The sequence below is a fragment of the Leptodactylus fuscus genome, chromosome 3, assembly GCF_031893055.1.
Source record: "Leptodactylus fuscus isolate aLepFus1 chromosome 3, aLepFus1.hap2, whole genome shotgun sequence".
NCBI classification, from domain to species: domain Eukaryota; kingdom Metazoa; phylum Chordata; class Amphibia; order Anura; family Leptodactylidae; genus Leptodactylus; species Leptodactylus fuscus.
In genome coordinates, this window is record NC_134267.1 from 103675333 (window position 1) to 103698745 (window position 23413).

The window sequence follows — 23413 nt, forward strand, 5'->3', positions numbered from 1 at the left end:
GATGGCTGGCAAAAAAATGGAGGGGGTGTACATCTCGCTCAGACTACTCAGGTGAGCAAGATGAGAGAAAGTCCAGGAATGACTTGTTCTAAGCAGACAGCTTTTGTCTGCTGAGCATTTTGTTACATGCTCAGTATTGGGCTGGATTTTTTAGGAATGGCAGGTAGGATTGGCAGTGGGACCTGTCATTCCACACCCCCTCCAGTCCTCCTACGTCCTCGGCTAGAAAAGTGACACCCTGGGAGGACGTAGAGCTACGTCCTTGGAAAGGAAAGGGTTAAATCACATCAACATTATTGGAACAGTAAGGGTATGTTCACATAACTGAATTTGTAGCTGAATTTGAGGTGGATTCCAACGTAAAACTAACAGAAAATTCCACCTGAAATCTGCCTCCCATTCATTTCAGTGGGATGAAACAGCTGATTTTTTCTTCTAGCTGATTTTTTTCAGCTAGCAGAAAGAAAATTAGCATTATCCTCGATCTTCAGGGGGATTTCCACCTGAAATCTTCCATTGACGTGAATAGGAGGCAGAAAAATACCACCTGACTAGTGCGGAATTTGCAAAGTCTGCTGTGGTATTCCTGAAACTGAATTTTTCTGCAGGTTTTCCATCCACAATCCAAGGCAGAAAATCCACAGCATATCCAGCCCATGTGGATATACCCTTAATGGCTTTGGAATTAACTATGACACTGCCTAGAAAGCTCAACAAGTTATGGAAAATATAATACTGTAACAGCTCAGACAGGAAATTGCAACAGGACATTGTGAGAATGTAGATGATAATTTGCTGATATTCAGTTACTTATATCCTGCATATTTCTTAGAAAAAATATCAAAGCATTGTGGGTCAGAGTCAAAAAGTCAGAGGAAAGGCAAGTCTATAAGCCACTTTTTTCAGATAGGAGAGTCATTCTATTGCCTAGAAAATACTTTGCCACGGGTCATCCACAAATTATAAGCAAAAATAAACAAGTTAACAAGAAATGCAAAGCAGAATATTTGGAAATTGCTTCACAAACTACTTGCAACTAAATATGTCAATCAAACTTAGAATCCCATGAAAAGCTGCACTAAAAAGTAGGATACAAAGTCAGATTCAAGTGTTCTGACCGTTACACAAATCCCTGCTTTACCGCTGAGAAATTCCAAGAAATCCCCATGAAAGTGGCTGTAAACTGGACTCCTTTATAGACGGTCATTAGCCTTATATCTAGGACAGATGACTCTCTGTACCAAGATGGCTACAGCTCATATTCTGTTTTCACATTCACTTTCATTAATCCTGTAACCAAACAGTACAACAACATATGAGCAGTAGAGGTTTGTTTGCTGTGCTCGAGACTGTTTATTGACTCTCGTGTACATGAAAGCGTAATGATGAACCTTAATATAGCAATCTTTCCACAGTCTCTACAGTCACAGAACTACGGATTTCTGGACTAGGTTGCAGCTATGAAGCTATTAAAAGGATTATTAGCTGACTTTGATGTTATTCATTAGTCATAACAGAAGAAATATATTAGTAGATGTTTCTGTACATTCCTAGAGGGTTTCCTGTGCCACTTATAGGCATGCATGCCGTAGAAGAAAACATCAGTAAAGGTCACTTACATCATACTTTCCTTTCTTTTTCAAGGAGGATCCAAAATCAGTCATGTCTGGCTCTTGGACTTCAGCACCTTCTAACTCCTCAAGGATGAGGACAGTCTCCCAGTTACTATAGTGATGAGCTGAGAAAATATCTGACCGCATGCTGTCACCAAAATATACCACCTGCAAGCCAGGAAATACTTCAGTTATAAGACTCCATTACCCTTATAGAATGGCTAGGTTATGCTAGTTTATGGAATATTTAAGAATCATAATAAAGAAGTCTGAGTAATGACATTTTTAGTTTGTTTTTCTTGTTTGTTTTTTTTGTTTTTTTTTACATACCGTATATACTCGAGTATAAGCCGACCCGAATATAAGCCGAGGCCCCTAATTTTACCACAAAAAACTGGGAAAATATTCTAATATAATTTGCAGCCATGTTTCATAAATGCAAATACAGAGTTCTTAATAACGGTATGTCATATGCTATTTTGACGTCATTCCTTCTTTCTACCTTTAAGTAGGATGGAGAAATAACAGAGGCCGCTGTACTATTTTCTCGGTACAAAGGAACGATCTCTGAGGATCACAATAGAAAATAAAATGTTAGTAAGAACCCCTAACAAAAGCCTACTGAAACACAGGGAACATATACATTTATATAAATAGATTTCAGGCAAAATTGTGTTTCCTATGATAAATATGATGGGGTTATGGCAAGGGTGCTGTAAAAATGCTGGTTGTGACAACTGGGTTTTGAAACTTTACACCACTTTTCTAGCATAGTGGTATAAATCTGACTCCAAATTAAACCCTCAAATACTTCTTTGAACAGAAAAATAAAAAAGTTATGGGGTTTGGAAGGCAGGGAGTCAAAATCGAAAATCGAAAAATGCCTGCGGGGGGAAGGAGTTAAAGATGTAATACAGTGGAGACCTGGTGGCAATGCCTGTGGGTATTGAGGACATGAACCCTTCTGATGCCACAGTCAAATATGACTTTGAGGCATCGGATTACTGGCACAAGAGCCACACCAAGATTGTCTCCCCCCAAAATGAGATCTGTGATAACCAGGTGCTCACTGAAGACTCCAAGAACTTTCTTCCATGACTACGACAGCCTGTAATAAAGGTTAATGGGTTTCTCCATATACTTCAAAATGTTACTATTGTACTAAGTTGTAATTGTAGTCAGACCTCCTAGGGCTCGATTCCTCTAGGGGGGTCTGAAAATAAAATAAAAAAATATCTGAAAATTTTCTGACTACAAATATAAGAATATTTTACCATGGCTGTTCTACCTTTGCAAAAATAAAGTTATGAAAAAAAGCGTTAAGGCGTTAAGAAAGGTAGAGCTAGAATAGTCTTTCTAAAGGCTATTACAACATGTCACTAGGGAAATTTGCCTAAATCTAGACTCCCTTTAAAAAGTAGAAGAAACCTTTCAATTCCTAGAATAAAATACTTTTAAGCTGAATGAAAATGAACAGAAACGTGATACTTCATCAAAGTGTCGGAAAAACAACAAAAAAACACACATTACAATATGACTACTCTTTCTTCAAGGACATTTTGGTCTTTCATCCTACAAAGCATCAGTATGTTTAGATTTCCCATGGAATAGTTGGCTTTATTGGATTCACATGGGTCTAACCTTCACCAGTATATAAAATAAAACATCTGCATGCCATCCGTGTATTTTCCTCTTTGTAAATCAGGTAGAGTCTCAGGAATCCTGTCCATTATACTGGGAACCCCTGGCTCACAAAGCTGATGTTCCAAGTAGAGATGAGCGCTTTTTGAAGTTATAACTTTATATCCTCCATACTCTTCTTGGAAATTCAGAATCTGCAGTTGCCTGCGCCCCCGCTGTTGCAGAGAGCAGTTACGAACATCTAGCATTTGGTCTGCAGTAGTACTAATAGTGTTATATGGCCATGGCTTATACCTGGTAAAGCAGCTCAAAGCCAAGTGAATGGGCCTGAGCTACAATAATACACAACCTATGGACAAGTGTGGTGCTGTTTTTTCGAAAAGCTGAGGGCGTCTCACACATGCGTAATACAGCAAAAACGCTGGCATGTTCAATTGAGTGTCTGCGACCAGTGTCACGCAGTACATCATATATCGGACACATATGATGACCACAGAACATTCTTCAAAAAGGTTTTTGGCTTTCTCAGGTAAGTTTTGGCAAACTCCAGCCTGGCTTTTTTATGTCTCTGGGTAAGAAGTGGGGTCTTCCTGGGTATCCCAGCATACAGTCCCTTTTCATTCAGACGCCGACGGATAGTACGGGTTGACACTGTTGTACTCTCGGACTGCAGGGCAGCTTGAAATTGATTGGATGTTAGTCGAGGTTCTTTATCCAGCAGCTGCACAATCTTGTGTTGAAATCTCTCTTCAATTTTTCTTTTCCGTCCACATCTAGGGAGGTTAGCTAAAGTGCCATGGGCTTTAAACTTCTTGATGACACTGCGCACGGTAGACACAGGAACAATCAGCTCTTTGGAGATGGACTTGTAGCCTTGAGATTGCTCATGCTTCCTCACAATTTTGCTTCTCAAGTCCTCAGACAGTTCTTTGGTCTTCTTTACTTTCTCCATGCTCAATGTGGTACACACAAGGACACAGGTTGAGTCAAGTTTAATCCATTTCAACTGGCTGCAATTGTGATTTAGTTATTGCCACCACCTGTTAGGTGCCTCAGGTAAGTAACAGGTGCTGTTAATTACACAAATTAGAGAAGCATCACATGATTTTTCAAACAGTGTCAATACTTTTGTCCACCCCTTTTTTATGTTTGGTGTGGAATTATATCCAATTTGGCTTTTTGACAATTCTTTTTGTGGTTTTCCATTGAAGACAAATTAAATGAAGATAATAATACCAAAGAATTTGTGATTGCAATCATTTTCTGGAAGAAAATGAGTATTATCTGACAGAATTGCAGGGGTGCCAATACTTTTGGCCAATACTATATGGGTGACATTCATGTGTGAAGGTGAAGGAGATAAACAACTTATTGTTCAGAGCACTCACTTTACTTCTCTACTAACCACTCAGTGGAGCAAAAGCTCAGGGGAAACTTGTCATTCCATTTTTTTTGTTAATAATGCTGAAGGTACACTTTAATGTATTATGTAGAGTAGATCTCAATATACTAAAGCCTATTCATAGCTATTTTTGAGGGCAATTTAAAGGCATTTACAGTACATAACAATAAGCATATTGGTCAGCAACAATGTATGGGCAGTTGTATAATCGTGAAATGCAAATCCAGGTTTTGCTCTATGAAAATATTCCTATTAGCAGGAGTAAAGTATTTTACATTACCAACATTTATTGGAAAGTTTTGGAAAAGTAAGTCTACAATAAATGAAGGATATCTCACCTTAGGTTCAGGCTTTCCAGTCATTTTCTTCAACAAGTCATATAAATGCAGCCAGTTACCCTGAGAGTACCAACCTGCCTCCTCCAATGTCGGCAGCATATCAATTTCCACATCATTTTCTACAAACAAAAAATAAGTTAAGAATATATGACTCCTCAATATAAAAGCCGATACAGTCCTAAAGCCACAGGACTGTCAAAATACTAACAGACATATGTAAGTAACATGTTAGAATATACCTGCAAAACATTGCTAATGTGCGTCAGGACAGAATAATGGTAAGGCAATAGGTGAGGCGCATACAAAACATATTAGTTTAAGTGTAACGCCCATATTTTGTTTATTTTTTGCTATTGGGTCGGGGGGCTCTTTAAAGGACTAGTTCACACGGGGCAAAATGGTCAGGATTTTGACGCGGAATCTGTGTCAAAATCCTGCTAAAAACCCCGCCTCCTATTGAAATGAATGGGAGCCAGATATTTCTTTTTTCTGCGAGCAGAAGGGCGTTTATTGCACAGTGCTGTAAGGGGGCGTTCCTTAACGCCCAGCCATGACGCATCCCCCAGTAGTTGTCTATGGACGAATATTATCAGGAGGGGGAGTGAGGCGTTCCTCACCGCTCAGTGTCTTCACTGGGCGGTAAGCAATGCCCTCTCTCACAGTACAGTGTAATAGACGCTGCTATGAGGAAGGGTGTTCCTGACTGACTGTCAGAAACTCCCTTCTGACAGTGAAGAGTACAGAACCGGCACCGATAGTGTGCTGAATTCAGTGCACTGACGGCTTTCTAGCGGTGTATTAGGGCTAGTTCACACGGGGGCAAGGAGGGAGATTTTGACAGCGGATTTCGCCTCAAAATCCCCCCCCCATACAATGGTGGTCTATGGAGACCACTAGCGTTCTTATGCTGCTAGCGGAAAAAAGAAGCGAGCTGCCCTTTCTTCAGGCGGTTTCCGCCTGGCAGCAGCAACCTCCGGGGTCGGCCAATTCATTTGAGCCGACTGCGGAGGGGGAAGCCGCGACCGCGACGGTCGTGGCAAGTGGGTTTTGATCCAAGAGTGACGCGGCTCCCCGCGTCACTCTCGGTGCCAAAATCCGCCCCACTTCCCCCCCGTGTGAACGAGGCCTTACACTGCATTATATATATAATGTACCACAAGGTACAGTTCTTGCCCCATTTCTCTTCACACTGTACACTGCTGACTTTAGGCACAACTCATCCAGCTGTTACTTACAGAGGTACTCCGATGACTCTGCTATAGTAGGCCTTATCACTGATGGCGACGATAGGGAATACAGAGACTTAATAGGGACTTTGTTGAATGGTGCCAGCAGAACCAGCTCAGGATTAATGTTGGGAAGACCAAGGAGATGGTGGTGGACTTTAGCAAACGGAGAAGTGCTCCGACCCCGGTGGAGATCCAAGGGACATGCATTGAGATAGTCAGGACCTATAAGTATCGGGGTGTGCTCCTCAATAATAAACTAGACTGGGCTGATCACCTGGAGGCGCTGCACAGAAAGGGCCACAGTAGGCTCTACCTGCTCAGGAGGCTGAGGGCCTTCGGAGTCCAGGGGCCACTTCTTAGGGCCTTTTTCAACTCTGTGGTTGCTTCTGCCATCTTTTTCGATGTGGCCTGCTAGGGGAACAGTATATCAACCAGGGACAGAAATAGACTTGATAGGCTGATCATAAGGGCCAGCTCTGTCCTGGGGAGCCCCCTGGACCCAGTACAGGTGGTGGGTGACAGAAGGATACTGTCTGTGGTGACCTCCATGCGGGAGAACAAATCCCACCCCATGTATGAGACCTTGATGGCACTTAGCAGCACTTTTTAGTGACCGTCTGCTTCACCCCAAGTGTGAGAAGGAACACTATCACAAGTCCTTCCTCCCAACCGTGACCAGGCTGTATAATCTACATCAGACCAAGCGAAGATCACTCCGCACAGAAAACTAATGATTGGGGCCACACGGTGGCTCAGTGGTTAGCACTGCAGCCTTGCAGCACTGGAGTCCTGGTGTTCAAATCCCGCCAAGGGCAAAAAACCATCTGCAAGGAGTTTGTATGTTCTCCCCGTGTTTGCATGGATTTCCATCCCATATTCCAAAGACATACTGATAGGGAAAAATGTACATTGTGAGCTCTATGTGGGGCTCACAATCTACATTTAAAAAAAAAAAAAAAAAAAAAGAAAACTAATGATTATGACTATAATCCTTCTTCCTTCTTTCTGTTTCTGTTCCTTAGCTGCTATGGACTCCTAGTATATCTTCTCTTCTCAGCATATGTGTGTCTACGTCTGTAATATATTACTGTGTATTATCCTGTATCTGTATTACTTTGCTGCTGTAACATACTGAAATTTCTCCACTGTGGGACTATTAATTAAAGGATTATCTTATCTTATAAACTCATAACAGTTTCAAGTAGTATTGTCCCTGGTGGTATGGGTGAATGCAGTTATTTTTTTTTCTTACCCTCCCTCCTCCATATAAAGGAACAACTCAAGAAACAACCTTTACAGTCACTTAAAGGAACCAATACAAAGATTCTCATATATTCTTTACTTATCTATCAATTAAAATGATTGCAGTCTCATGTTTTTCAAGTGTTTTTGCTGTAATGCTCAAGTACGGAAATAGGGCAATTCCCTCCCACGTAAAATAAATGCCTAAACACTGATCCTGTGATGTGTTTTTCAGATGGAGTTTTAGTGAGACCTAATTAAGATAAATATTACACACAGGAAGAAATTACATGTAAAAATGAAGGGAAAAAAACATAATATCCTTAATTACGGTGACATTTTGGGAACAAATGTAGTTAATTCACTGCAATAATTTAGACATGACCAAATATCTATATGGATCCAAGATCATCCCAAAATGTATCGCCTTGTATGCAGACAAATTGTGTGCCAAATGTACTGGCAGTCGACTTGGAGTGAATTAAAAAAGTGGCCAAAGCAAACCATGTAGCATGCATATGTGAGAAAAGTATGAGTAAGCAAGTACAATTTTGCCACAGTTTTATTAGTCCTGTATAAGGGTATGTAATGTGAATATATAAGAAATCTCCAAACCACTATAGATATAAAGGCATGGACACCCTTCCAAAGTTTAATTCTCGCATAGAAATATCCCCCCAAAAAGGTCATGACATTATTATTATTATTTATTTATATAGCACCATGGTATATATATAATCCCATGGTGCTTTACATTTGAGGGTTTACATACAGAACACAAAATATACCAAACAAATATAATACTAACAGTGATCGGCTGGCACAGTGGGGTAGAGGGCCCTGCCCGCGAGGGCTTACAGTCTATGAGGGAAGAGGGATAGAGACAGAAGGAGAGGGGAGACAGTTCAGATGGCAGTGCGGTGATAGTGCTATTGGAGGTTGTAGGCCTTCCTGAATAGGTGAGTCTTCAGGGCCTTCTTGAAGCTTGTGATTGTGGAGGTCAGTCTTATGTGTCTTGGTAAGGAGTTCCAGAGTATGGGGAATGCATGGGAAATCTTGAAGACTGTTGTGTGAAGAGCAGATAAGAGCAGAGCAAAGAAGGAGCTCTTTGGAGGATCGGAGGTTACCTATGGGCAGGTAGTGGGAGATTAGATCAGAGATATATGGAGGGGACAGATTGTGGATGGCTTTGTAAGTCAGCGTTAGTAATTAGAATTTGTATTAAGCAAGCAGCACAGTTTAAGGTAGACTGGAGGGGGGCAAGAGTATTTGCTGGGAGGATATTGAGAAGGGTATTACAGTAGTCTAAGCAAAAGATTATGAGGGCATGGACTAGCATCTTTGTAGTTTCAGGGGTGAGAAAGGAGAAGATTTGATGGATGTTCTTGAGTTGGAGTCGGTCAGTTAGAAGGTCATAAGTGACTTTGGTTAGGGCAGTGAAGTTATGGGATCTGAAGCCTGACTGTAGTCTGTCAAGGAGCATGTTGGATGAGAGATAGAAGGATAGTTCGGAGTGGACGTGTTGCTCAAGCAGTTTTGAGGCATATCAGAGCAGTGAGATGGGTCAATAGTTAGCTAGCGAGGATGGGTCGAGGGACAGTTTCTTTAAGTATAGGTGTGATGGTGGCATGTTTGAAGGCGGAAGGAAAGGATCAATTGGTTAGGGATAGGATGTAGAGGTGGATTAGGGCGAGAGTAATGACTTCAGTGAGTTTGGGGATGAGATGTGACTGGATTGGGCCAAGTGCACTGGAGATGAGGTGAAATTTAGAGATTAGGGTGGAGAGCTTCTCATTAGTGATGATGGAGAAGCAGGTTAAAGATGAAGAGCACCGAGCAGTTGGGTAGAATGGTTGTCGGGGGTGTAGGATGAGACTAGACTGTCTCTGGTGGTGTCAATTTTACTTTTGAAATAAGAAGCAAAGTCATCAGCTGAGATAAATGATGTTGGAGGGTCACAGAAGGACGGAGAAAGGAGTTAAAGGTAGTGAATAGCTGTTTAGGGTTGAGGGATAGGGCAGATATGAGTGTGGAGAAGTAGACTGGCTTTGCAGAGGTGAGTGCATTCTTGAATGTGAGTATTGCCTTTTTATACGTGAGGAAATCCTCCCAGGAGTGACTTTTCCTCCATTCTGCAACCTGTGAGGAACATCTCAGTTTTTTAGTCAGGTTGGTGTGCCAGGGTTGCCTATTGATCAGTTGGGTTCTGGTGTTCGTGAAGGGGACCACAGAGTCAAGCGCTGAAGTAATGGTGATATTATAGAAGGCAGCAGCTGCATCTGCATCTTGGAGTGAAGATATGACAGCGAGTGGTAGGAGAGAGACTGAAAGCATGCAGATGTCAAGACGGTTGAGGTTGCTGTGGGGGCATGTTGGTTTAGGGGTCAGTTACAGAGGAGAGGGCATAGAATGTCAGTAGGCTGTGATCAGAGAATGTGGAAAGAGAGTTAGTGAGGCTGCATAGAGAGCACAGGCGGGTAAATATGAGGTCCAGTGAGTGCCCCTTTGTGTGGGTGGCAGAGGAGGACCACTGAGAGAGACCAAAGGAGGCAGTGAGGGACAGGAGACTTGAAGGGAATGGGTTTTGTGTTAATGGGGATGTTGAATTCACCCATGATGATGGTGGGGAAGTCTGTGAATAGGAAGTGCATTAGCCAAGTGGTGAAGTAGTCGATAAAAGCAGTGGTAGGTCCTGGTGGTCGATATATGACGGCCAGTTGGAGGTTGGGGGTCAGTAAATGCAAACAGAGTGCACTTCAAAGCAGGGGAGGGTGAGAGCAGGTAGTGGTTGGATTGGGGTGAAGGAGAAATTGTCAGACAGGAGTATGCCTACACCTCCACCAGGTTTATTGTTGGAGCGGGGAATGTGTGCGAGAACAGCAAACCTCCATAGGAGAGGAAAGAAAGGGAGGCAGTGTCTGAGGGTGTTATAGTGGAAAGAGCTAACAGATGTGAGTAGGAGAGAGTATTGGGAGATTGCGTGTTTCTGGGTTGGATAGCCTGCAGGTTTGTGAGTAGCTGTGCAGAGACGGTCAGATGGTGGGGTAGGATAGACAGAGAGATTTTCTTAGTGGTTTGGGGCGGAAAAGTTGTTTTTTCAAGAATGGGAAGAACAACAGTGATTATAGCAAGAAGCACTTCTGTTAGACAATAGATAGGTTTTGGTGGGTTTTGTTATATCAGTTCCCTTATGGCAACATTCTGGCCTAATTTTGGTCTGTACACTTTAGAGTTACACTTTAGAGTTACACTGACCTAGGCACTTACATTTATACAAGCGAAAAATATATTTGCATGCTGTGCATCAGGTGTGAATAAAGGTGTGGAAATATAGAGATAGAGACAGGGAACGAAATGATGAAAAGGGGAGAGGACACAGCAGGGGATACAGACAGTGTCTTCAAAGCTAATATAATTCCAACACAGTGCATAACAGCATACCAACAGAAATAATAACAGCAAGCAGGGGTGTAGTTGTGGTTGAAAAATGAGTGAATATGTACTGAATGGTGGGTATCAAGCATCAAGTGTTTTGCAAATAAATGAACATATTTCTAATAGATACAACATATTTTACTGACTTCTCTAAAAACCATTTAAATTACCAGGGAAAACCTATTGCATCATGTGGTTTGTATAAAATGCTGTGTCTGCATATTCCCAGGAAAACCTTCAAATCTGCCCCTCCTACCTTGAATCTATAGAAAAAAGCTGAGTCAGCATAGAATTACTGTTTCCTATTCACACATTTGTCATAAAAGTCAGTTTTAATATGAGTCATCACTATATATCCTATTAATATTATAAATGTGAAAGTTTGTGAGTTTGTGGGTTTGTGTGTTTGGATGTTTGCATGTTCGGATGTTTGTTCCTCAATCACGGAAAAACCGCTCCACCGATTTGGCTGAAATTTTCCACAAACATAGTTAATACACCCGATTAAACAATAGGCTACTTTTTGTCACAATAGCGCACATACGTTTTTCCCACGACCCCCACAAAACCCAAACTCACACCACTATCTCTGCAATCTCACACACTTTGGACCTCGATTTGGCTGAAATTTTCCACAAACATAGTCACTACACTCGATGGCGCAATAGGCTACTTTTCGTCACAATAGCGCACATACGTTTTTCCCAGGACCCTTTGGATGTTCGGATGTTTGGCGGTCAATCACGCAAAAACCGCTCCAACGATTTGGCTGAAATTTTCCACAAACATAGTCCCTACACTCGATTGCGCAATAGGCTACTTTTCGTCACAATAGCGCACATACGTTTTTCCCAGGACCTTTTGGAAGTTCGGATGTTTGGCGGTCAATCACGCAAAAACCGCTCCACGGATTTGGCTGAAATTTTCCACAAACATAGTTATTACACTCGATTAAACAATATGCTACTTTTCGTCACAATAGCGCACATACGTTTGTGCCAGGACCCCCACAAAACCCAAACTCACATCGCCATCTCTGTAATCTCACACACTTTGGACCATAGCAAGCCACAAAATTCCTATTGCCCCCTACAGCCTCGCCCCTAACCCCACACAATCACATATACATAGACTTTACCACTTTGCCCCTCACCTTAACGATTCTCTAGGAGGCGCTCTTTAACGCTCCGGAGCAGCCATGTTTGCCCCCACCACTCTGACAATCCGCGACACCGCCCACCCATGTCAATACCCCTAGGCGGTCTAATAAATGCAAAAAAAAAAGTTTAAAAAAAGTAAAGAAATATATAAAAAAAATAAATAAAAAGAATTAAAAATTCAAATCACCCCCCTTTCCCTAGAACACATATAAAAGTAGTTAAAAACTGTGAAATACATACATGTTAGGTATCCGCGCGTCCTAAATCGCCCGTTCTACAAAGTTATACAAATATTTTTCCTGTTCGGTAAACGCCGTAGCGGGAAAAATGGTCAAAAGTGCCAAACTGCCATTTTTTCACTGTTTTGATTCTGCTAAAAATTTGAATAAAAAGTGATCAAAGCAATAACATTTCCCAAAAATGGTAGAACTACAAAGTACACCCGTTCCCGCAAAAAAAGATGCCCTATACATCCCCGTACACGCAAGTATAAAAAAGTTACGGCTGTCGGAATATGGCGACTTTTCAAAAAATAATTTTTTTACACAGTTTGGGATTTTTTTTAAGGGGTCAAAATGTAAATAAAACCATATAAATTTGGTATCCCCGGAATCGTAACGAAGCACAGAATACAAGGGACATGTCATTTTGGTTGCACAGTGAACGCCGTAAAACCAAAGCCCGTAAGAAAGTCGCAGAAATGCATTTTTTCTTCAAATCCACCCCATTCTGAATTTTTTCCCTGCTTCCCAGTACATTATATAGAATAAATAATGGTGGCATCATGAAGAAAAATGTGTCCCAGGAAAAATTAAGACCTCATATGACTCTGGGAGCGGAGAAATAAAAAAGTTATGGGGTTTAGAAGGAGGGGAGTCAAAAACGAAAATCAAAAAATGCCATCGCGGGAAAGGGTTAACTTCAAATACTTCTGTCCCAAAGTCACTATGTAAAGTTTCTCACAACACCGTATATATAGCAGCTCTAATACAAAGTAACTGCAACACAAAAGTCTCACGTATTCTCTGAATTACAGCAAAAACAAGATACAAAGTTACATTTCATATCCCAGACCTTATACACAGTACGAAAACCTTACCCCTGCCTGTATATACCCACTGCTACAATCACCACAGACGAAGTCGCGGGTACCAGCTAGTATATATATATATATATATATATATATATATATATATATATATATATATATATATATATATATATTGTAATTCTTATAGTAAGATGCCTATAGAAACAGGCTTTGTATGAGAAAAAGATCCAGCAATAAAAGGTGTAAAAAAATAGCCAAGGTTTAAATTATTATTATTGTTAATAATTACTATTTGCATAAAATTCAATGCATAAAAACATTGTAAAAGTGTTGTTACTAGAGATGAGCGAACACTAAAATGTTCGAGGTTCGAAATTCGATTCGAACAGCCGCTCAATGTTCGTGTGTTCGAATGGGTTTCGAACCCCATTATATTCTATGGGGAACATAAACTCGTTAAGGGGGAAACCCAAATTCGTGTCTGGAGGGTCACCAAGTCCACTATGACACCCCAGGAAATGATACCAACACCCTGGAATGACACTGGGACAGCAGGGGAAGCATGTCTGCGGGCATAAAAGTCACTTTATTTCATGGAAATCCCTGTCAGTTTGCGATTTTCGCAAGCTAACTTTTCCCCATAGAAATGCATTGGCCAGTGCTGATTGGCCAGAGTACGGAACTCGACCAATCAGCGCTGGCTCGATGCTAAGCACACACATTCAGCACTGCTTCATCACGCCAATACAATGCATTAGCCAGTGCTGATTGGCCAGAGTACGGAATTCGGCCAATCAGCGCTGGCTCTGCTGGAGGAGGCGGAGTCTAAGGTCGGACCTGAATGGAGACTGGTGTGGAGCGATCTTAGACTCCGCCTCCTCCAGCAGAGCCAGCGCTGATTGGCCGAATTCCGTACTCTGGCCAATCAGCGCTGGCCAATGCATTCTATTAGCTTGATGAAGCAGAGTGTGCACAAGGGTTCAAGCGCACCCTCGGCTCTGATGTAGCAGAGCCAAGGGTGCACAAGGGTTCAAGTGCACCCTCGGCTCTCCTACATCAGAGCCGAGGGTGCGCTTGAACCCTTGTGCACACTCTGCTTCATCAAGCTAATAGAATGCATTGGCCAGCACTGATTGGCCAGAGTACGGAATTCGGCCAATCAGCGCTGGCCAATGCATCCCTATGGGAAAAAGTTTATCTCACAAAAATCACAATTACACACCCGATAGAGCCCCAAAAAGTTATTTTTAATAACATTCCCCCCTAAATAAAGGTTATCCCTAGCTATCCCTGCCTGTACAGCTGTCCCTGTCTCATAGTCACAAAGTTCACATTCTCATATGACCCGGATTTGAAATCCACTATTCGTCTAAAATGGAGGTCACCTGATTTCGGCAGCCAATGACTTTTTCCAATTTTTTTCAATGCCCCCGGTGTCGTAGTTCCTGTCCCACCTCCCCTGCGCTGTTATTGGTGCAAAAAAGGCGCCAGGGAAGGTGGGAGGGGAATCGAATTTTGGCGCACTTTACCACGCGGTGTTCGATTCGATTCGAACATGGCGAACACCCTGATATCCGATCGAACATGTGTTCGATAGAACACTGTTCGCTCATCTCTAGTTGTTACTAGATCAATGCAAGGCCGACTTGTTGCAAACTAAGTGAAAGCATATAGGAATTACATTGCACTGTACTAGCTTGGAACATGCTGGTGTTACAGTTATCTTTATGGAAGTATGCCGACAACCAGGGCCGGCTCCAGGTTTTTATGGGCCCTTGGGCGACAGAGCCTCAGTGGGCCCCCTTGTAAAGGAGGCAGGGGAGTCGAGACACTGTGCGTTACAGATGAAGCGAGTGACGTCACCAACGTCATACCTCCCAACTTTTAAAGAATAGAAAGAGGGGAAAAATGTGCGGCGCGCTCTGCGCGCAGCGGCAAATTTGACTCCACCCACTCATTCATTTATCATGTGCTCCCACAGAGTATAATCCTCCTACAGTCACCCGTAAATGATATGCCCCCCCTCCATCTCTCATATATATGTTCATATATATATGTTTCATATACACCTTTCCTCTGCCCCCAGTTTCATGTCCCCCCCTCCACCTCTGTCCCCAGTTTCATCACATTCTCCCCCTTCATCTGCCCACAGTTTCACGTCCCCCGTCTCTGCCCCAGTGTCATGCTGTTCCACCCCCCCATCTGCCCCAGTGTCATGCTGTTCCCCCCTCCCCTTCATTTGCCCCCCCAGTTTCATTGGGCCCCCTCCATCTCTGTCCCCAGTGTCATGCCATTCCCCCCTCCCCTTCATTTGCCCCCCAGTTTCATTGGGCCCCCTCCTTCTCTGTCCCCAGTTTCATGCCGTTCTCTCCCCACCCCCTTCATCTTCCCCAGTGTCATGCCGTTTCCCCCCCTCCCCTTCATTTGCCCCCCAGTTTCATGGGCCCCCTTCATTATGTTCCACCTTAACATAATACAAAACAAACACTTACACTCACACTCACCTTCCATCGTTCCCCCGACGCTCCTCTCTCCGCTCTCTCACTCCAGTCACATAGCGATTAAAGCAGGAACTGTGAGCGCAGCTCCTGCTTTAAAGCCGCGGCCCGGCGTGCGTGTGTAAGCGCAATGTGATTACGTCATCGCGCCTACACACGCAAGCCGGGCCGCGACTTTAAAGCAGGAGCTGCGCTCACAGTTCCTGCTTTAATCGTCTATGTATTCAGGACGCCGATGTGCTGAAATCTGGACAGGCAAGTGCTGGGGCGGGCAAGTGCCGGGGGGCCCCCAGAGGCTCTGTGGGCCCCGGCACTTGCCCGACTATGCCGTGCGCTGACGCCGGCCCTGCCGACAACGACGTGTTTATGGCTCAGATTTAAAAAGGATCAGTCACAAAATGCTAAATTACATACAACCATTAGATTCTTGCTGTGCCCCTGAACATTTTGGTGTTTGCAGTTTTAAATGTGTCCCTTCCCTGGTGACCTTTTATATTTTTCTAAGACAATAAAAGGATCCCACCCATTTGGAGAATTAGAGCTAATTCATGTATAGCCTTCCAGGAGCCATATCTTTTAAATGGGTGGACGGATTTTAAAATAACAGAGACCAAGTTATTCAGCAGCACAGAGAGAATCTAATGATGTATGTAAGTCAGCATTCTCTACTTAGTAATGGATCCAGTTTGATAAACCTTGGATGACTGTTGGATAGTTTTCACATATAAAGCCTGTTACCTTGTAGTGAGCCAGCAAGTGATCTGTGCACCCGATGAAAGGAAACAACCCAGTGGTTCCAGGATGTCAGGGCGAGCACTTTTTATTTTTTTCATGCCTATAGGAACCGTTACCTTCTAAATTAAAACAAGGAATACCATCAATGTGCAAGTGCAAGCGTATAGCTGCTTTCACTCCCATTGATCTCTAAAATGGTTAGTTTATTATAACAGTATAACCATGTAGACCATGACCTTTCTACTTCTTACTACTTCTATACATATACATATAACTGTACATTGGCTACAGTTCCAGAACTCTGTGGAGTTTGGGTCGCTTCAGGCCTAGTCTCCCTACCTCAAAGTATGTTCTTGCCTAGGTGGGAGATGTTTATGTGGCTTCCGGGTGGCCTTGCTTGTGGCGCATGAAGGAACTCTCTCTGGCAATTTCTGTTTCTCTTATCCCCTTACCTCCCACCTTACCCAATGTCTGAGTGTAACCCATGTAGCCTTGGAGATAAACCTTTATTTTCCACTATGTACCTTTTTATCCACATTATATACAGTAATACTTTATATATCTTCTCACCCCCCTTTAGTATGTTTTTCTGCCTCACCATGGTTTCTTCAGTGGTAGATAACCATTTGTCGAGGCTATCTTCCATCATTTTTGTTTTGTAAGGGAGCGTTCACACTACCGTCGGTCTCCGACAGCTAGTGTCCGCTGCTAATGTCCGTTCAAAATCTTGTGCAGACATTAGCAGCGGACACTAGCTGTGTCCGTGACATTTTGCATTCAATAAATGGAGATCGGGTGCGTTCTTTTACAGTCCATGCCTGTCCTTAACTGTCCGTTCCCAAAGATGTCTGACTTTTCAAGCGGACAGCAAAACTAGACATGTAGGTTTTTGCTGTCCGCTTGAAAAGTCGGACATTTTTGGGAACGGACAGTTAAGGACAGGCACGGATTATAAAAGAACGCACCCGATCTCTATTTAAATGAATGCAAAATGTCACGGGACACAGCTAGTGTCCGCTGCTAATCTCTGCACAAGATTTTGAACGGACATTAGCAGCGGACACTACCTGTCGGACACCGATGGTAGTGTGAACGCCCCCTAACAGAAGAAAAAACCCTGCAAACACAATTTTATTTTCCATTTCAAAAGTAAACACAATTGACAGAAGATAAACAACATTACATAGGCTATCTTAGTGTCAATGAGAATGAACACATAATCAGTCTGTGACCGTTCTCTGCAACAGTTTAATGTATGTTGCTGTTATCCTATGACAGAAGACAGCAACGGACATTAACAACAGCACTGTGAAACAAGCCTAAGAAATTTGCACAAGCAAATGTGCAGCAGAATGTCATGTATATGGATATCAATAACTGCCAGGCAACTAGGAGTGAAGACAGAAATATTTTATTATGCTTATTGAATTGACATGCATATCCCCTGTTCTCCTTGAGAGAGGTGTTAGGGGTGAATCCTGTGCATATGCCATTAAAGGTTTATTCCCTTCCTCCCATCCATTTTTACGTATCTCGAGATACAGTAAGTGGCATGAAATGAGCAGCAAAACCTTTTTTCACTGCTGGTTATCTTATGCCACTTATCTTGGGATATCTCTAAACATATGAGAAGGAAAGAATGGACCCATCTGTAAGTCCTGTTGACTTACCGATCTTCAATCTTATAACATTGCTTTTGAAATGGATTACATAATTAGTAAATAAGGTCTTATCAATTTAGGCATACAAAATACAGCGATCAAGTTCTAGTAAATATAGTAAATATAGATTTATAAGCTTAAAATTAGTCACAGTATAAAAACTTACCAAGAGTCCAGAATGGTCTTTGTTGAGGAGTAAGAGAGAAAAATCCTGGCTTCAAGGCATTAGTAATTATTATGTCAAAAAGATCCTCAAAATCCTTCCTATATAAACAAAAAAAAAATAGTGTCTTAAAGCAAAGTTATGACTTCTTAAATACATTTCTCTATCAAAAATCTATTATTTAATCTATGATATATACCATATTAAACTGTTACAATGTATTACTATTTATTATACTTTATTTTGGACGTTTGACATAAATGGCAATAATAAAGGCTTCATTTGTCTACTACAACACTCATTAGATAATCAATAGGTACATTACTGTACTTTTCAAACAATAAGACATGTATTACTATAAAACATACTCCAGGTTTGGGCAAGAAAAATGTATTAAAAGATCTCAAATTAGTTTAACTTTCCCTGGTGTCCAAATGGCGTAGAGGGGTCAGTGTTACTACATTTATATTAGGCAAGATAAATGGGGTCAATAGCTAAGAGATAATTCACACATACACAAAAAGTCCCATTAGTGACCTCTAAATGGTCATTATAAAGTGTGGGGTGCACTAAGTCACTAGGGAACATTATACTCCTATCACAGTATCATTTCCCATAAGTGCCCTCACCCATTATAATGGTCTTCATTATCTCTCCATGTTTCCTAGGGGTTAAGAACAGTTACTCCGTTGATTGTGGCTATTCAGAACTAAATCTGAGACATACCATAAATTATTACAATGCAAGACTAAAGTCAAGTTAAAAAAGTTAAAAAAAAAACCCAAAACAAACAAAAACAACTTACCCTAAAATGTGCTCACACAGAAGCCGGCAGTAGTCACTGTGTGAGCTAGTGATTAACAAGAGGGTTTTCCCAGCATTTTTCAGACTTCTTATCCAGCTTTTCAAAGATTCAGGACACGACTTTAAATATCTGCCAGGATCCTTCTTTACAGTTGGAAAATATGTTCCACAGTTTTCTAAAATAACAGAAACAATGTATGATTCATGGTGAAGAATGTTATGTTTTCTATGGACTAGTCCAATACTTTTTCAATAACTTGGCCACCTGGCAATTATTAAGGTGGTACTAAGCAGATAAAACTTGGTAATAATATAGAAATACTGCTAATAGACAAAAAGCTACAGGTAAATAAAAGGCAACTTTACTGAAACTTCTCAAACGGTGACAAGATTAATGGTTTAGCTCTTATACACACACAGCCCTGTCATGCAAAACGCCATAATAGTACACAGAGCAGCACAGAAGTTTTCACACAAAAGCGTAACCATTTTAGTTAGATTCTATCTGAAATATGGCAAGCTTCATTGAATGGAGTAAGTACCGCACATAAGTATTCTGCCTTGAAGCATTGCTGCTAGCAAAGTACAGGTCCTTACAAACAAACTCCAAGGAGTATTAAGTGGTGTGACACCAATTGTCATATGGGACATGGCCTGTTTAGGGCCTTTCATTATAACATTCTACAAAGCCATAATTTTTTACATTTTCATCTACATAGCTCTATGGTGCCTGTTTTTTTTGGGATGAATTGCATATTTCATTGCATTTATGAGCTTTTTGAGAACAGGACTGTAAAAAAATAAATAAATCAGTAATTCCGCCATTTTATTTTTAGCTTTTATTCACCTCCCTCAAACATATTCAACTGTCAACACCACATTACGGAATGCATTACAATGATAAATGACTTTTGTTATGCATGTACCTTTTGGAGAAAAATAAACATACATGAGCACTGTCAGACTGAAGTCCTAGGGCCCACACAGCAACTTCCTGATAATAGCCTACACAATGGCTCCTTCACTGAAATCTTGCATATGTGCTGACTATTTGCCCGTACTGAGTATGTTCCCAGTATAGTCATACCTTCTAGTACTGTGCAGGCCCCAATCACACCATGGCCAGTTCATGGCCAGTACTGTATGGGAGATGACACGGCCATGGAGCACTACATGAATGTACAAGATTATAGTGAGGGAGCATAGCACACAGGACTGCCAGCAAGAATGATGAGGCCTCTCCCACCACAGTATAATTCTCCACATGGTACATAATGCTCCACAGTGTCCTCTGCATTATAAAATGCTCCTCTGATTCCTCCGTACTGGCCCCATATGGTATATAATAATCCATACAGTATAATATGCTCCCCAGAGCCCCAACACAGTATATTGCTCCCTGGAGCCCTCACACAGTATAATACCAGTTAGTGGCCCCACACAGTATAATATTCTCCCCAGCAGCCCCACACAATATAATATACAGTATAAAAGGCTCCCAAAGCGCCCCCCGAAAAATGCTTCACAATGGCCCCACACAGTATAATATGAACCCGAGAAACCCCACAGGATATAATGTTCCCACATTTCCTCCTGTATAAAGCTCCAAAGTGGCCCCACCCTGTATAATATGCTCCACAGTGACGCTGCACAATATATGTTACCCAGAAGCCCCCCCCCCCAGTATAATATGTGCTACAGTGGTCTCACACAATATAATAACAATAATGCTTCTAAGTGGCCCCACACAATATAATATATTCCTCAGAGCCTCGACCTGCTTCAGACGAAACCCTCAACATTAGTTTGTATTGACAAATATGTATGAGGTTTGCCTGTTCGTTTAAGTGCTGCTATTATATTCTGGAGTCCCTTTAGGCCCAAGATTATATTAATCAGAGGCCCAGGGAAGGTGAGGGAAAATAAACAGTTATACTCTCCTTGCCATACCTCTCCTGGGCATCTTTGCGTTCCTCTGCTGTCTCTGCCAGCTTCTTCTTCACGTCTGCAGCTAAAATCACACATTCCAGACATCACCGCTGAGACACAATCACAGCAGTGATGTCCAGAACGTGTGAAATCAGCTAAAGGCAGAAAGTTCACACCGGATCACAGGAGAGGTGAGTTTAAGAATTTGTTGCTTTTGCTGCTCAAGTAGGATGGGTGATTTAGAACAGTGGGAAGATCAGCTCTGACAGCATGGGATAGAGCAGTAGGGGTAGGGGCTTAAGTGGCAAGAGCAATGCTCCAGGGAGCTGAAGGCCTACCCCTGGGGCACCAATTGCCTTATTTGTATAGGCCTTTAAAATTGTCTTTCTCCAAATCTACACAAATAACCTACATAATAAAGGTATGTTGATTATCACTGTAATGTGGTAGTTAGGAGGATGCAATTTTATTACAGTTAAATATGCAGATGCAGTTCTACCCACCACGCTCAGACTGGCCCTCTCGTGTACTGATGAATCCCCTGGTTGGCCCCACACCTTTATGGGGCCTTAATGACTCCACTTTAATAGACCATTACCGGCTGAATTAGTAATGGCTGGTATTAACCTACTGATCTCTGCTCCTGCCCATGGCCTCCCCCACTTTCTGTTTAGCTTCCAGGGGGCCCCTTGCATCACACATTGCATTAAAATGTAATGTTCAGTGCGCTGGGCTCCCTAAAGGGTGAAAAAGAAGTGTATGAGGCCTTGGGCAGGCATGGGGATTGGTAATGGTGCGCCAGTGAAAGGGATACTTTATGAGGGACCAATAATGGTGTCATTATATTGTATGGTATGCCGCAGTGATAGGAGCAATCTCTTGTGGGGGAGACAATAAAGTGTGCGGTTAATTAAGGGAGAATATTAACAAGGTTGTCCATGAAGTGGAGCAACCCCTACGGTGGTCGGGGAGGTGTAAAATTAGAAAAAACACAAAAAGCATACTCACCTTTCCCCAGCACCCCAGTCAGACCCCATCAGTCTCATGCTGTTTTTTCATTGCTGGAAGTCCTGCACCTCATGTCACTACTGAGAGCAATCAGTGGCCTCAGGAGTCACTGGAGAGGGACTGGTGACATCCCTCACATACATCACAAAAGCCTTACCTGCAGCCATTGAGGTCACTAATTGATCTCAGTGGTCGTATTAACGTTATCAATTCCAGGAGCTATGCTGCTTCCTCGTACATTGTGTAGAGGTCGGTACTGCAGCAGTGAATATTGTATGGCAGGTGAGCAGAAATCTGGTATATATAATGATAAATCTGATAGGGCCAGAAAAGTGGTTTGTAGCAATAGAAGTGGTTAAGAATTTCAAGGAAAAAAATGTTCACTGGATTCCAATTAACAAAACTTATGAATTTTTCAGTCCATATAGTCATATTATTTTTTATGCAGGTTAAGCCAAATTTTTAATAATACAATTTTGTGGCACATGTAAATCATTACAGGGGTTATCCGGTTTCTATTATTGATGGTCTATCCTTAGGACACACGACACCCCACAAATCCCCTGTTCCAAGACAGCTCGACTCTAGGTAATGTATACATACCGCAAGCTGCACTGTTCACATTGAACAAACTGTAGGTACTGCAGTGCTGTCCCATTGACTTCAGTAGGCTCCCAGCTGTCATAGCAACTGATCGCCGGCTGGAGATTTCATACCGGGTGCCAGAGATCTTCAGTTAAATGCTGGCGCCCATGCGCCTTCACAAAAATGGCACCTCGGTCATTTTTGACAAAGGCACTGGAGACCTTAATGCCTGCGACCAGTGTGAGCTCTGATTGAGGGCATTAATACCAGGTCTTTGCTGTATAATACAGCAGAGACCTGGTGGCTATGGAGCTGAGTGAACTCAATATTTAAATATCCGACATCCACAGTAATATTACTGCAGATGTCAAGAAGGTGTTAAATTGCACTAAGTACAATTTGTCCTGCAAAAAATAAGGCCGCTTGTGTATCTACGAACAGGAAAAAGTTCTGGTTTTTGTAAAGTGAAGAAGTAATTTGTTGAGGTTTGTAACTTTTCAAACACCACACACACAAAATTTTATCTATTTATCTATCTATCTAGCCATCCATCTATTGTCGCAAGTGGCATTTTACGCTGCTTTTGTCACTTTCATGAAAGGGGTGTAGTGAGGAACCTGATTGGGGCTGAAACTTACATACACTATGAGCAGACATAAGCTGCATCTAATTTATAGGACGGTCTGTGCCTTATTATGAATGAGGCAAATTCTCCCCTGGCACAGGAGATATGAAGAATGGCATTACAATGGCAATATTCATAATTCTCCCCCATAAAGGAAGCACATTGAGTGTGATAAAACACAATGGGATATGTCTAACAAGCACCCAGAAGCAACTTCTCATTGGTTTCAATGAGAAATCACCACTGCAAAAATTCTACAAGACATATTATATTGAGAATTGTGCTACTCTGCAT

At 42.0% G+C, this 23413-nt stretch overlaps 1 protein-coding gene across 3 annotated transcripts in view; it reads right to left on the bottom strand.

The window, feature by feature from the left end:
* NT5DC1 (5'-nucleotidase domain containing 1) overlaps positions 1 to 23413 on the bottom strand; it is a 185232-nt gene that overhangs the window by 19535 nt on the left and 142284 nt on the right. For all 3 annotated transcript variants that reach the window (XM_075268097.1, XM_075268096.1, XM_075268094.1), the window contains 4 exons: positions 18974 to 19148; positions 18172 to 18269; positions 4995 to 5113; positions 1620 to 1781 (listed from right to left, as the gene is read on the bottom strand). In XM_075268097.1, the coding sequence (XP_075124198.1) occupies positions 1620 to 1781; positions 4995 to 5113; positions 18172 to 18269; positions 18974 to 19148 (554 nt within the window). The remainder of the gene's footprint in view (positions 1 to 1619; positions 1782 to 4994; positions 5114 to 18171; positions 18270 to 18973; positions 19149 to 23413) is intronic.